Raw genomic sequence first — 14,594 nt, forward strand, 5'->3', positions numbered from 1 at the left:
TGGTCTTCCAGGACTCTGAACTTCCGTGTTTTCCTCTTTGGAACTACCTCCCTGATCTCCTCCCACCCCTCAACTGCTCTCAGAGGTCTGGCCCTGGGTTCTACTCATTTTGTCTTTGTGCCCTTGCTTTTCTTCGCTCGCTAATGCTGTCACGCAGTCCCCGGTAATCACATCTTCAGGGCACACCTCAGTGCCCGGCCTCCGTGCCTCCTCAACAACAGGTGGTGACTGACCTCTGCGCTGACCCTCTCTGCTCCGAGTCCAGCCAACAACCTTTGTGACCCCCACCTTCACGTGAAAACCCTCTCATCTCCCACAGCCAGCCTCCACCCTCCACTTCACCCATCTGCTCTCATGACCTTGTTCTCTTATCATCCCTTGAACCGCTTCGCTTGTGCAATAATAAATCTGGATATCCCGCTCTCTGGCCGCAACCCCCTATCCTTCAGCTCTCAGTTACTGTATTCACCCATTACTCAGGATACCAGTTACTCAGGATAACCAAACCTAACAATTCTAAACCCCAAGTCTGACCCCCCCACCGTGTCCTCTAGTTAAGTACCAGCAACAACTCAGCTGTCCACCAGAAACCTGCACGTTGGGGCGCCTGGGTGGCCCAGTCAGTGAAGCGTCCGACTCTTGATTTCGGCTCAGGTCGTGATCTCCTGGGTCATGAGACTGAGCCCCACATCGGGCTCCCCGGTCGGCGGGAGTCGGTTTGAAACTGTCCCCCTCTCTACACTGCCCCCCACCTGCGTGCTCTCTCTCTCTCTCAAATAAATAAATAAAATCTTAAAAAAAAAAAAGAAACCTGTATGTTCACTTTTATCCCTCTCCCTCATCTTCCATATCCCCAAATTCCAACACATCTACCACCCTTAAGTATCACCCAGCCTCCCTCTCTACGCAGATCGCCATCATCTCTCACCCAGACTCCTCTCTCCAACAGTCTCCTGACCTGCTTCCCTGCTTCCGGCACCTGCTTCCCTACAAACTCTTCTCCAGCAGACAAAACGGTCTTTTATTTATTTATTTACTTGTTTATTTTTATTTTAAGTAATCTCTACCCCCAGCGTGGGGTCTGAACTCACAACCCCGAGATCAAGGGTCATATGCTCTTCTGACTGAGCCAGTCAGGCATCCCCAAAATGGTCTTTCTAAATATGAGTTCTAATCATGTCACCCCCATGCTTAGAATTAACCAACACTGCCCGGCATTCTTAAGATAGTAATGGGTGGGGGGAGCGCCTGGGTGGCTCAGTCAGTTAAGTGTCTGGATTTCGGCTCAGGTCGTGATCTCAGGGTCATGGGATCAAGTCCCGTGTCGGGCTCTGTGCTCAGCGCTGAGTCTGCTTGAGATTCTCTCCCTCTCCCTTTACCCCTCCCCCCTAAAATAAACAAACAAAATCTTAAAAAAAAAAAAAAAGAAAGAAAGAAACTGGATTCCTTAACACAGTTTCTGGGGCATTTCCTGATCTAGCTGCTGCCCGCCGCTCCAGCCTTACCTGGTGCACTCTTATCTCATTCCAGTCACATTATGTCCATTCTTCAGATGTACTGTTTCTCTCTTGCCTCTGGGTCTAGTACATTCTATTTCCACTGCCTCAAATATGCTTTTTTTTGCTTTATCATGGCACTCATCATTGGGTGTCATGTTAAGTACTACAACCTCTTCAGAGACTTCTGTGTCCCCAGACTTGCTTATGTCCCCTGGGTGGCTTTTCCTATAGCGAATCTGCACTTTTCCTTGCATTATACTCAACCCACAGGGTGGCATCTCCCTCACTAGCCTGCAGCTCTGTGAATCAAGACAGTGGCTCGCTCACTCCCCACTGTATTCCTCTGCCATGGAGCACTGGTCCAAAGGACACTCAACAACTGTTTACTGAATAAACAAACATGCAGTTGATTCTTAAACTCCGATCCTCCTGACTTTGTCCTGGAGATTCAGTTCCGTGTCTCTAGTCACCTGATGGACATCTTACCAGCGCCTAAACTGCATACATACAAAATAACAGAGATCACCTTCTCTTTCACATCTGCTCTCTTCCAAACAGAGTTGAGTAGAGAGAACATGGGTGTGGAAATCAGGGACATCCTCAATGCTCTGTTCTATATCCTATTAGCTGAACAACTTCAGACAAATCTATCTCCAAGCCTTAGGTTTCTCATCTCTGCAATAAAGACAAAAATACCAACCTTATAGAACTAGGAAACGACTGAATGAGATAACACATGTGAAATGCTTGGCGAATGGCAGAGAAGTAATAAATAGTACCTGCGTTCTAAAATTTGAAATTAAGTTTTGCTTCCATCCTTCCTCCCCACCGGCCAACCTCTGTTATCCAGGCAGTTCGTTTTCTCCGTTCCAATTGTCCCCCCTCATCTGGGCCCTCTTCCCCTCCTCCCGGGACTGTCTCACCAGCTCGCATGGCTTCGCGCTCGGATTCTCTCACTGGCCGACCGCCCCACACAGTGACACCAGACGAGGCTTCCTCCAGGAGAGCTCCCACTGTCACTCTCATGACCAGAACTCTTCCACTGCTCCCCAGTGGCTTAGGATTAAGTTTAAATCATTTAGTCGTCTGACATTCATGGCCTTCCTGGATCTGGCCTCAACAGACCTTGGCTGCCTTATCTTCTCATTAGTCACTTTTACACACAAGGTTGCCCGGCAACAACAAATCAGTTACTGCCCACTCTGTCCACCGGAATTTCCCATCCCTCTCTAGGCCTTTGCTCAGCTTCCCTTGGACACGGACACTCTCCCTCCAAGTCTTCAAGTCCAACACTACCCTTCTGTCAATGTCCAGCTCCTTTATCCGTAAAGCATTTCTTGGTCATCCTGGCCACAGCAAAGCTTTCTTTTCTACAAGCGTGTGGTGTCTTTGGTTCGCTCTCCATATTAGCACATTTATCTCTCTCTCTACGTTCATTCTGTCACCCATACACGGAATCTTAGTGCAAGCTCTTTGAGGGCAGCCTCTGGCCATGCCCACACGGCCACGTGCAGAAAAGCACCCCGGAAATGGTGGCTGAATGTACAGCCCCACAGAGTCCTGCTGAGTAGCACCAGCATCTGCTGCCCACAGCCAATCAGCTCCCCTGATCAGCTCCTAGAACCGTGCCTGGCACAGAGTGACACTCCACAGCTAACTGTTAAATGAACTTATCCACAGGGAGATCAACTATTGTCTATAGGACAGAAATTCTGTCCCCATGGCATAAAACATGAAAGAGGACGTGAAGAAGCCTTTTCTCTCCCACAATACTTAGAAATGCCAGCAAGTTTCATGTCTCCCACAAGATATACGGCTATTCTCAGCAATAACTACGGCACGTCATGCTTTGGTATACTGAGTATTTCAGAAGTACCTAGTTTTAACATGTAAATAAGAATCATTCTTCAAAATAGTCTCCTTTGGAGAATAACAGAGTTAGTCTAACAATGTCAAAAAAATTTTTTTAGACCTCCCTTTTATATAGCCACAACTTTTTTGAGGGGTGAGGAGCAGAGAGAGAGAACCTTAAGTAGGCTCCACACCCAGCTCGGAGCCCCATGCAGGGCTCGGCTCTCACGACCTTGAGACTACGATCTGAGCTGAAATCAAGAGTCAGATACTTAAACAACTGAGCCACTCAGGTGCCCCAGACATCTGTTTTTTTTTTTTTTTTTAACCAAAAGAAGTTGTGGCTATAGGGATGCTGGGGTGACTCAGTTAAGTGTCCGACTCTTGATTTTGGCTCCGGTCATGATCTCGGTGTCATGAGATTGAGCCCTATGTTGGGCTCCGTGCTGGGTGCTGAGTCTGTCTCACATCGTTTCCCCCTCCCTCTGCTCCTCCCCCTGCTCACGCTTTCTCTCTCTCTCAAATAAACAAACAAATAAACAAAATCTTTAAAAAAAAAAAAGATGTCTATTACAGAATGAACACCTTTTCTCATAAGGCTTTCAACTGGCTGAGAATTTATTTCAGAAATAAATTCCAATCTCCTCATCCTTAAAATAGAAAAGGTTTTTTTCAGGGCTTTCATTTCCAAAATTCTATTATTATATAAGCCCCTTTATAAGTCATGTGTACAACAATTCGCATTTTTTCCATCAAATTTTATTATAATCCCTACTATGGGCCCTAGCAACACCACATGGGCCTCTTGTTAGAGCACCTGTCAGGATGTAGCGTTACCTCTGCATAGGTCATTTATCCCACTCAACTGTGTCCTCCTGGAGGGCCAGGCCCATGGCATGCTCACTTTGGAATCTGCAGTCCTTACTCCTGGAACGTAATAGGTGCCTCAGTAGATGTTTATATGAATTAATGACTCAGGTCAGTTATTTGATCCTAAGTCTGTTCATCAGACCTAATTACTGGCTCCTTCCTATCCTCAAAGGACAGAGGATTTCTACCACAGGGGGTAAAAAAAAAAAAAAGGATGGAAGGCTCTTACGGCAACAGCAAACAAAAACTTCTAAGTGCGTCTTTGGCAAAGATAGCATTGCTATAGTAGCAGTTTAAATTCTTCCCACCTGATGTGGTACTTTCAGGAGGCAAAATTCATTGGCATGTCTGCGTGTCCTTTGCTGTGTGCCTTAAAATATTAATCACATTACTTAAGAGTCACACTTTATAGATCTGCTTCATTCAATTCATTTATTTAGTTCCCCTGAAATAAATACAAGACGGGTACAACCGAATTAGTTTTAAATCACACCTTAGAAATGATAGCTACCGAAGCACCCTGTTGAGTATCTACAATTACTACATGAAGATGAAAAGACCTGCCTGTTCAGCACGGCGTACCCTTCAGTGACTGGGAAATGATCTACTTCTCATTACCCTCCAATCATGCAGACTGACGTCAGTGTCTCCAGAACCTACACACTGCTCTTCCCAGATTCAACAACATAAGCACATCTACGAGAAAGCTCATTATAAGTTGATGACAAATTGGAAAAAAAAAAACTTTCAATAAAATTAGAGGCATGACTCTCACATTTGGGCTTTCCAAACATTAAGGGCTTAAGAGACACCACGTTTCCTTGTCACAGAAGGTACTAAAACCCAGCGTATTCTGGAAAGTCCAAATCTACTGCCTGGGCAAGCTAAATAGAGTGTGTCAGGACTGAATCTTTTTATACGACTGTTGACACTTTGCTTAAGTACATAAAAACTGAAAACGGAAACAACCAAAGATTTTAGAATTTTTCAGTTATAATAAAGCTTTTATCAAAAACAAAATATTACTTCATATTCTCTTAAATATTTCTGAAAGCACATATTCCTTCTCTTTAAAGAGGTGGAAACTGAGGCAAGAAAGCTCAATCAGTTGTTAGAGCACTCTACATTTCAAAAGCAATGAAAAGCCATGACCCCAAATTAAATTCTCCAATAACCTATTCTTATGAGAAAGGGGCTAAAAGGCTTATTGCTTAACTAAAGGATAAACAATGTGAACTATTTCAATGACTGGTCCAGTAAGCCTTAGTGAGCATTGAGTAATATGGACATGGGTTAACACCCTTGTCCACAGTTTCCCTTGCAATGACATGTGTATATCATAATTAACAGGTAGCCTTGATTTTGGTAAGAACAGTATTTCTGTACATCCCCACTGCATAGTTACATGCTGCCATCTTCTGATGATGCCCAATGGAGTGTAAAAATTTTTTCGTGAAAAAGTAAAATCAGTAAAACTAAAATCCCCACTTTTCCTGCCAGTAGTGTCCTCAGGAACAAGAAGAGGAAAGACACCAACACAGAGATTACAACACTCTCAAACATAATTCAAGCAGAATTCTAAATGGATAAGCACGTTATAAACTTTTTTTTTTTTTGCAAGTGCCTTGCATGCTTATGTTACTATTCATTCTGAGATAGATCATCAATGACCTTCTGGGTCACTGACTAGGGAGAAAGCTGACTATAAAAAAGAGTGGGAGAAAAAATAAAGGGGGGAGTGCTTCCTTCCACCCCAGGCCCCCTACTGCCTTGAATGAAAGAAGACAGATGGCAGCCCACCTTCCCCTTTAATTAGGAGGGGCAGCTCAGAAGGGGACAGCCCTGTTCACTTGGCACCATCTTTTAACAAACCGTTTCGATGGTAATGCTCTGCTCATTCAGCCTTGTTTCAAACTGTTCTCAATCTTTAATTTACAAACCAAATCTCGGTAAATTTAACTGTGATTAAACTATAGCTCTGAGCACAATACTGTATATAAAGAAGGTATTTAAAGAAGTTTGCTGAATTAATAATTCACAGACATTCATATAAGGAGCCTGGAGTGTTTTAAATGAAAAACAGACACCCCAAGACCTACCACCACCACCACTTTGAGATAAAACGTGAATTCCCAGGGCACAGAAGCCCTAACTTAAATTCATAGTATTCCACACTAGATTTAGAAATCTCTGTTTCTGGTGCAACACCATACATAGTTCCATTGCCCCCTTTACCTTCTAAGTGTTACTGTTTGAGTTGAGAAAAGTCAAGAAAACTCTACAGTAAAAACAGTCCATTTTATAAGGAAGGATAATCTAGTTACAAACTGCAAACTACTCTGCATTTCCATTTGTACTGCATTTTCAAAACCACAGAACTTGGGATTAAAAATGCACTGAGCCACGCAACCGCTCCGGAGCTAGGATCAGGTAAAACGCAAACAAACAAAAATGGAAGAGAGGGGTCAAATGTCAGAATTCGGCTGGTGTCCTAAAGTCTTCTGCAGAGGTGATGATGCCTCTGAAGTACTTTCTGAAAGCCCCAAATTTTCTATAAATCATGACCCTTTCTAACATGAAGGAAAACTTCAGTTTCTGTTGACAACTTTAGGTCTTTATACATTGTTATCCCATTCTTACAAGAAGTCTGGTTTTGTTTTGTTTTTTTTCAACATCATTAAATAATTTGTATTCCTCAGACCCTTTCCATTTCCTGACAGGTTTTTAAATTACAGCCTCTTGTCCAGGCACCATTCCTGCCCAGTGTCTGCAGTTCCCCCAGGGGGACTCTCCGTTTTCACGTGTGTCTCGTACATGCACCCTTTCTGCTTCCCAACGGAAATAAGGACAGTGAGCTGGGGCTGTTTTGCTCGATGTGCTCCTGGCTGCACCATGGAGAAAGCTTTGCCTGTGTCATTGTCACTTAATTAGTGGCAAAGTTCTTGGACTGTTTAAAAAAAAAAAAAAAGAACTTTTTGTTTTCTAATTGATAATAAATTTCAATCTCTTGCTATCTCCAACAAGCAAGCCAGCACGGCACTAGGTACAGGAAGAGAGACAGAAAAGATAAAAGAAGCAATTAGCTATTTAACAAACTTCATATCCTACTTCCCAATGAAGGGGAAAAAACCCGGGCATTTGCCAGATACTGAGTGTCTAATATAATGTTAGCAAGAGAAAACACGTAGGAGCGATTGGCTAACAAAGAAACAAACAAAACTTACTTTGTTTTCCAGCACAGTGAGCAGGTCGGGAATGAGATGAGGGTAATTCCTTCCTCGGGGCCCCTGCTTTCACTTTGAAAGCTGTGTTTATGCTTACATCCAGATCTGCTGTGGCACTCCAAAATGCCTGCACTTCGCAGGACGCCCCGAGTTCACAGTTCATCTCAGAAGCCCCGAGGACCAGGAGTCCCCAGCACAGATGGCGGCGACCTCTGGGCACCACGTGGCATCACTGCTGTTGTGAGCAGACACACGCCCGGGACACCCACTTGTTACCTCAGGAACCAGGCCATCAGCAGATAACTGCTCAGATGAGCGTCCAGAGTCTCCAGCCTCGAGCATGCTCAGGTTCAAGGTTGGAAAATGCACGGAGACGAGAACCACGCAGTCAGCAGTATTCTGCGCCATTAACTTTCTGGTACTCAAACGCCTGTCTGAAGAAGAGTGAAAGGTACACAGTTACAAGGAATATTTTACTCGTGATTGGGATTGGCAGTTACTGTGTACTGGGTCACATCTTGCTCTTTAAAATTGCATTTAAAAATCCCTAGAACAGGATTATTTTCATTTCCTCTGTGAAAACAATAGAAAACCAACAGAAAATAAAAACAGGGGAAAAGTATAATTCTGCTTAAAAATGTAACCCTTAATCTCATCTGCTTAATTTTTTAAAACCCCAAAAGTAAAACAAACAAACAGAAAGCATATAAATTCGGTTTGTTTTGAAAAATTACTTCATCCACGTACTGTCCAGCTCATAAAAACAAACCTCCTTCCAGCAAAACGGGACACTTTGACCTTGTTTACTGCAGTGTTTTGAAACCGCCGACTCGTAACTCCTGACATCACCGGACATGCATTAGCACCTTTACTGCTGTTGGCTGCACATGGGGCGACCCTGATGGTCTCCCATCATCCCCTGGTTGAACAGACCCTCCCCAGAACAGTAAGGATACTGGCCTTAGCATTAAACCCCCGGAACTCACATGAGATCTTTCGTAAGTGTCCTTCTCTGGTCACTTTTATAAAAAAACAAAAGCATCGAACATCTGATACTTTTTAAAGTCCCAGCATCCAGGACCTAGCACGGATCATTCTTCCTTCTGACCCTCTGCCTGCCCAAGAAAAGAGTTTCCTCTCTCACCAATCACCATATTGGCAAGAATTTCTGCCACAGAGCTTTATGAATAGAAGATCCCAACCTACTGTCTCCCAACAGAAAATTCCCACAAGCTTTCCTAGAGGATAATTAATTTTGCTAAATTTTAGAGTTTCAAAGAGTACTGCATTTTAAATCTTGACAAAGTCATATTATTCCATTTTTTTTTTAAATTTTATGGAATATGCTCTTGGTGTCATATCTGAGGGCTGCATTTTGAAGGAAATCATTTTCTCCTGTAAGTGTGACACATTCCCTTCCATGGTCCTCAACTCTTATTCTAGATATATCCGAATCAAACCAAAGGATAGTTGTTAATCCCTGGAGTAAGTCACCATTAAATTTTAGGGGAACATCTCCCATAATCCACCTCTTCAAATAAAACTAAATTCTGGTCCTACAATGGCAGTGCAATTTTACAGAGAAGTAACTAAACACCCAAGTTTAACCTACCTGAAATCAATCATAATAATTATATTCTTGTTCTTTTCCTGAAACAACTTAACAAAACACCAAGTCCTCAAACTCCAGTCACCAAGAAATAAGGAACACGAAAAATACATATTTGAGCAATTATGGCCCTTGTTTGTCAGAGAGAAGCAGAAAAGAAAAACATCCAGAGTTAATAAAATTAATTAACTCTAGCTAAAGGACTACTTAAAAGCGCCTCCAAATGTCATGCTGTTACTATGACAACTTCAAAACTGCTTTGAGAAAATGTGAAGGATTTTAAGATCCATGATAAAACAAGTGTCATCCAGGCTGCGAGAAATTACTTTCATTTACAAGAGGCAGCAGAAAGGCTAAATGGCCATTTACAATTCTGAAATATCAGATCGTTCGTTACCTTCTGAGAGATGCTGCACTCTTCATTCAGATCATGAAAAGAGTAATAAGTAAATGAACAGCTCTCTCAGTCATCGGAACCATTTTGATTTCAGTCCTGCAACTCTACCACTCCCATGGTCTATCTAGTTGCTATATTATTTTTATAATGAAAGCAAAGTCTGATTCAGTCTGAAAGGGAGGGGACAAAAAAATCCCTAACTGTCTCTTGTTTCCAAGTACAAATAGGCAGGCACACACTCACTCCGATTTTTTAGATGTCAATAATGAAACAGAAAAAGAAAACAGCATTTTTTTCCCCTTAAAATTCCTGCTTTTAGGTATTTAGACTGATTTACATTTTACGTAATCTTGATGGCTCAATCAGGAAGTAAAAATTTTAAGTGCGTGTGTTACAGACGGGAGGAATCATGTGACCCACAGCAAAGAAAATTATGCAGCAGACGAGCACACTAAGAAAAATAAGCTTATAACAGGGTTTTAAAAATACTGTCTTTCGGATTCATTGAATCGTGAATATATTATGGCTTTTGAGAAACAATAATTTGTTTGGAAGCCTTGGAAATAAGCCCTCAGGACATTTTTAAAAAATATTAGGAGATCAAAGCAATTCGCAGTAAGAAGTGAAAGTTTAATTAATAAAGGAACAGCTTCTGTGAAGATCATATCCATCCAAGGTTTATTTTAAGGGTGATATTTCAACGTTATTTGAAGATCAGGCAATACATAATTGTAATCAAACAAAACATCAGTTGCAGCTATGTATAAATACTTATGCTTTATTTAATGTATAGTGCTGTGTGTTCCTGGAGCACAAAGAAGAAAATTATTTAGATTTATCCAGCTCCACCCAAGTTCTACAGATTTCAGTGGTCACTGTATTTTATTACAGCAAATACGTTCTCAAGAGGAAAATGTCAATGCATTGATATTTTTATCTGCAGATCTAAACTAGTAAAAGATCATCATTAAACACTATCTGAATTATCCTTTGTGTTAAATAAATTATGCCGCAGACATCAGACCATGTTCACTTGCTCTGGAAATCAAAAAGTAGGAGATGAATGTTAAAACATTCATGACTGTGATGGGTTGACGGATAGATGACTTACTGTTATACAAAAACTACCTACGACCTATCCTCTGTGCTACTTCTCTAAAATAGAGTATGTTAATGTAAAGATATTTGAAATTGGAGAGGTTTGGTCTGTGGTTGTCTGTTTTTCAATGCAACTTCTGTTACTGATACTTTAACAAGTAAATTATTAATGCCCATAATAAACAACATGGTTCAGAGTAGGTATTTGTATCTCTTAGATATTACTTGTATCACTTGAATGTTTCACAATTTTCAAAATGCTTTTCACATTTCTATTTCAGCTTTTTAGAAAAATGTATACCACAGCTCTGGGCAAATGACAGGACAAGGTCTGGGTACTTCTTGATTACTAGCTCACGTTGATTTCTTTAATTCTTAAACATAAGGGGTAGCTGGGCAAAAGAAGAAATTATTAGGAAAAACAGAAGTCTTCCAGAAGGGAAGCTTGAGGCAGATTAGGAACAGTTAGGAAAAGTAAGAAGCACAAATTCTCCAAGGCAGAGTATTAAATGACATGGGGATCACCTTACTGAACTTGCTATCATAGTGGTTGGCTGAATTAAGGAAAGAAGAATTGGTTACCAAGAAATATCCCCCAACAAATTCACAGCACAGACTAGCTCTGCCACTTGCCTAGACCATGGCTTATTGAGAATAAACCTCAGGGAATATACATTTCAACTCCCCAATTCCCAATAAGTCAGGAAATCAGAGAAGTTAAGAGACTTTCTTATGTGGCACAAACTGGCCGCGGAAACTGGACCCAAGATTTCTGACTTTCCTAGGCTAGCGTTCTTTTTCACTATGTGCTGCCTTCCATCTATAACCCGAGGTTCAAGTAAGTCTCCAATGAGCAGAGCCCTGGTTGCTTATCTCAGTGGTGAAGAACTGAAGTAGGGTCAAGACTGGAAGGGGCTCACTCGGGACCACTCAGTCCCTAACTCACAGGCCCCCTGACCCTTGTTACTGCTATCTCGGTCCTCCACCAGCCTGTGCTGAGCATCATACTTCCTGAGCTAGGAGGAGACAGGGCAAATCCTGGGCTGAGGGGTAAAGCTCTGAGAGCTGGTACCAGCTCCTCTTCCTGGCTCCTCCCTTCCACACATATATCACAGCCTCCTCATCTTTTTTCCAGTGGGAAAATCAAGACACTAGAATAAGAAAAAGCACGTGTTTGGGGTTCACATCTCAGCTTCACTGGGATTTTGGACACATGTGAATAAGAGAATATTCTAGAAAAACTAAAATTAGCTCCTACTTTATAACCTTCACCAAAATTAATTCTGTGAAGATTAAAGAGTTAAATGTAAACAGGGGTGTGGGGGGGAGAGAATACAATCAGAAGGAAACATTTCTGACTTAGAGATAGGAAAGGAATTAATGAAAAAAGTAACAAAAGGCTACATAATGGGAATCAAGCTGACTACACTGTCCTGTACAACACATGTCCTGTGTGTCCAAACAGCAGCTCAAGTGAGAGGTAAAGAAGAAATGGAATACTTCCGAAAGGGTAGTAAACCTTCTATCATTTATCAATGTGTAAGGTACAAGATATTAACAGACTAGGCACTCCAAAATATACAAGGCCAATTAACATGAAAAAGTGTTGAGTTTCACTAGCAAACATCAAGATTTTTTTTCAGCCATCAAATTCACAAAGATGGACAACAAAAAGAGTAACCTAGTGGAGTGAGATGAGCCCATCAGTTCAGGAAACCAACAGTATCTTTTTATAAGCCTTAAAACTGTTCTGACTCATAACAGGTCTATAAATACAACCTCAAGAAACAATCACAGATACACAGAAAGATAACTGTACAAGGACATACTTACAATGACCTAAAATTGCTATTAAATATCCAAAAGTGGAGGGGAGCATAAGACTAAGTGTTTAATGGAGAATACTTAATAACAAGATACGATGTTAGGTGAAAATGCTGCATATAAAGGTGTGTGTGATGAGTATGGTATCAGTGCTGCTAAGTAAGAAAGGAAAGGGGAGAGGGAGGGAGGCACAGACAAATGGGGAGTACAAAAGCTGATCTCAAAAAGATACTGGAAAAGAATAATTTGAAAAGCTGAAAAGGGGGCAGAGAATTTAGATTTTTCATTACTTCTTTATAATATTGAGATATTGAGATATGACGTTTTCTGAAACAAACCTTGTTTTGGGGGCACTTGGGTGGCTCAGTCCGTTAAGCGGCTGCCTTTGGCTCAGGTCATGATCCCAGGGTCCTGGGATCGAGCCCCATGTTGGGCTCCCTGCTCAGCGGGAAGTCTGCTTCTCCCTCTCCCTCTGCCTCTCTCCTCACTTGTACTCTATCTCTCTCAAATAAATAAAATCTTAAAAAAAAAACAAACTTTGTTTTTATAATTGGGAAAATGTTACTTAAACTAATGAACATCCTATAAATATTTTTCAGCCATATAAGATAATTAAAATATTTGCAAAGACCTTTTTAACAAGAGAATGCTTATACTTTTTTTTTAAGATTTATTTATTTATTTGAGAGCAAGAGAGCATGTGCATGGGGGGGGAGGGGCAGAGGGATAGAGAGAGAGGGAGAGAGGATCTCAAGCAGACTCCATGCTAAGTATGCAGCCCGATCCAACGACCCAGAGATCATGACCTAAGCCAAAACCAAGAGTTGGACGCTTAACCGACTGAGCCACCCAGGTGCCCTGAGAATGCTTATACTTTATTAAGTGCAAAAAAGAAATACAAAACAATATGATCTTAAAATATGCAAAAACTCACATTAAAAAGACAAGAAGAATATGCAACAAGATGTTAAAAAGGGTTGCCTTTCAGCAGTACTACTGTGTGTGATATTTTTTCCATACTTTACATGTTTTCTACCATTGTCATATATTCTTTTCAGGACAATAAATATATCATTATTATAGGACTGATAGATCAAGAAGATGTTACTATTAACAGTTAAATTTCAAAATACAGAAGGTCTATAATCACCAAAATCTGTCCTGTTCCTAAGGGATTTTTATCTTTTTCAATTTAAGAACCAGTGGTACACCCTTCAGAAAACAGGCGTTGGTGAGTGTGTAGGAGGTGGAAACAAAGCCCACTCCTTAGCTGTCAAGCTGTTTTCTCCCTGTAACAGCTCTGTGAGGGTCATACTGAAGCATGAGGATCTCAACAGCAGGACGTTATTAGGAAAATAGTGAAGAAGGTCAATGGGAGAGGGGTAGTAAGTGGCCAAAAGAGGAAGGCAGGAGTCCACAAAAACAACAGAAACATCAAGACCGAAGGTTCAAAAAATCATTAGATCCAAAATAATTTAAAGGGTCTTGAAGAGATACATGTGTATCTATGTTCATAGCAGCATTATTCACAAGAGCCAAAAGATGGAAGCTACCCCAGTGTCCACTGTTGAATGAATGGCTAAACAAATTGTGGTATATAAATACAAAGGAGCATTATTCAGCCCCCCAAAGTAAGGAAATTCTGACACACGCTTCAACAAGGTTGAACCGTGAGGCTGTTATGCTAAGTGAAATAAACCAGTCACAAAAGGACAAATACTGTATGAATCCATTTATATGAGGTACCTAGAGTGGTCAATCCACAGAGACGGGGGTTGGGGGGAGGGGAAAGGAGGAGTTGGTGTTTAATGCATATGGCGCTTCAGTCTTGCAAGATCAGAGGGCTCTGGAGATGGATGGTGGTGACAGCCGTTCAACAATGTGAATGTACTCAACGCCACCGACCTGTAGACTTCTAAATGGTGAAGACTGAATTTTACAGTATTTTACAATTAATACACACACACACACACACACACACATGAAAGAAAGAAAGAAAGAAAGAAAGAAAGAAAGAAAGAAAGAAAGAAAGAAAGAAAGAAAGAAAGAAAGTCATTAGAATGAGAAGTCCTGAAAAAGGCTTCTGATTTTGTATGTCAACGGCACAGTATCAAAGTAAAATAGACCTTACTTCTGATAGTGGATTTTTAAGCATAATCACAGAAGTCAGCTCAGCAGCACAGAAGATCAAAACTGAAAGTAAGAAGGGACATCATGTGTAA

General features: G+C 41.3%; 1 protein-coding gene across 1 annotated transcript in view; it reads right to left on the minus strand.

Annotated features, from left to right (window-relative positions):
* LOC144379599 (uncharacterized) overlaps positions 1–14,594 on the minus strand; it is a 215,937-nt gene that overhangs the window by 59,433 nt on the left and 141,910 nt on the right. The window contains exon 6 of the mRNA XM_078059574.1: positions 7,445–7,878. Coding sequence (XP_077915700.1) covers positions 7,445–7,607 — 163 coding nt within the window. The 5' untranslated portion in view covers positions 7,608–7,878. The remainder of the gene's footprint in view (positions 1–7,444; positions 7,879–14,594) is intronic.

The sequence above is a fragment of the Halichoerus grypus genome, chromosome 12, assembly GCF_964656455.1.
Source record: "Halichoerus grypus chromosome 12, mHalGry1.hap1.1, whole genome shotgun sequence".
NCBI lineage: Eukaryota > Metazoa > Chordata > Mammalia > Carnivora > Phocidae > Halichoerus > Halichoerus grypus.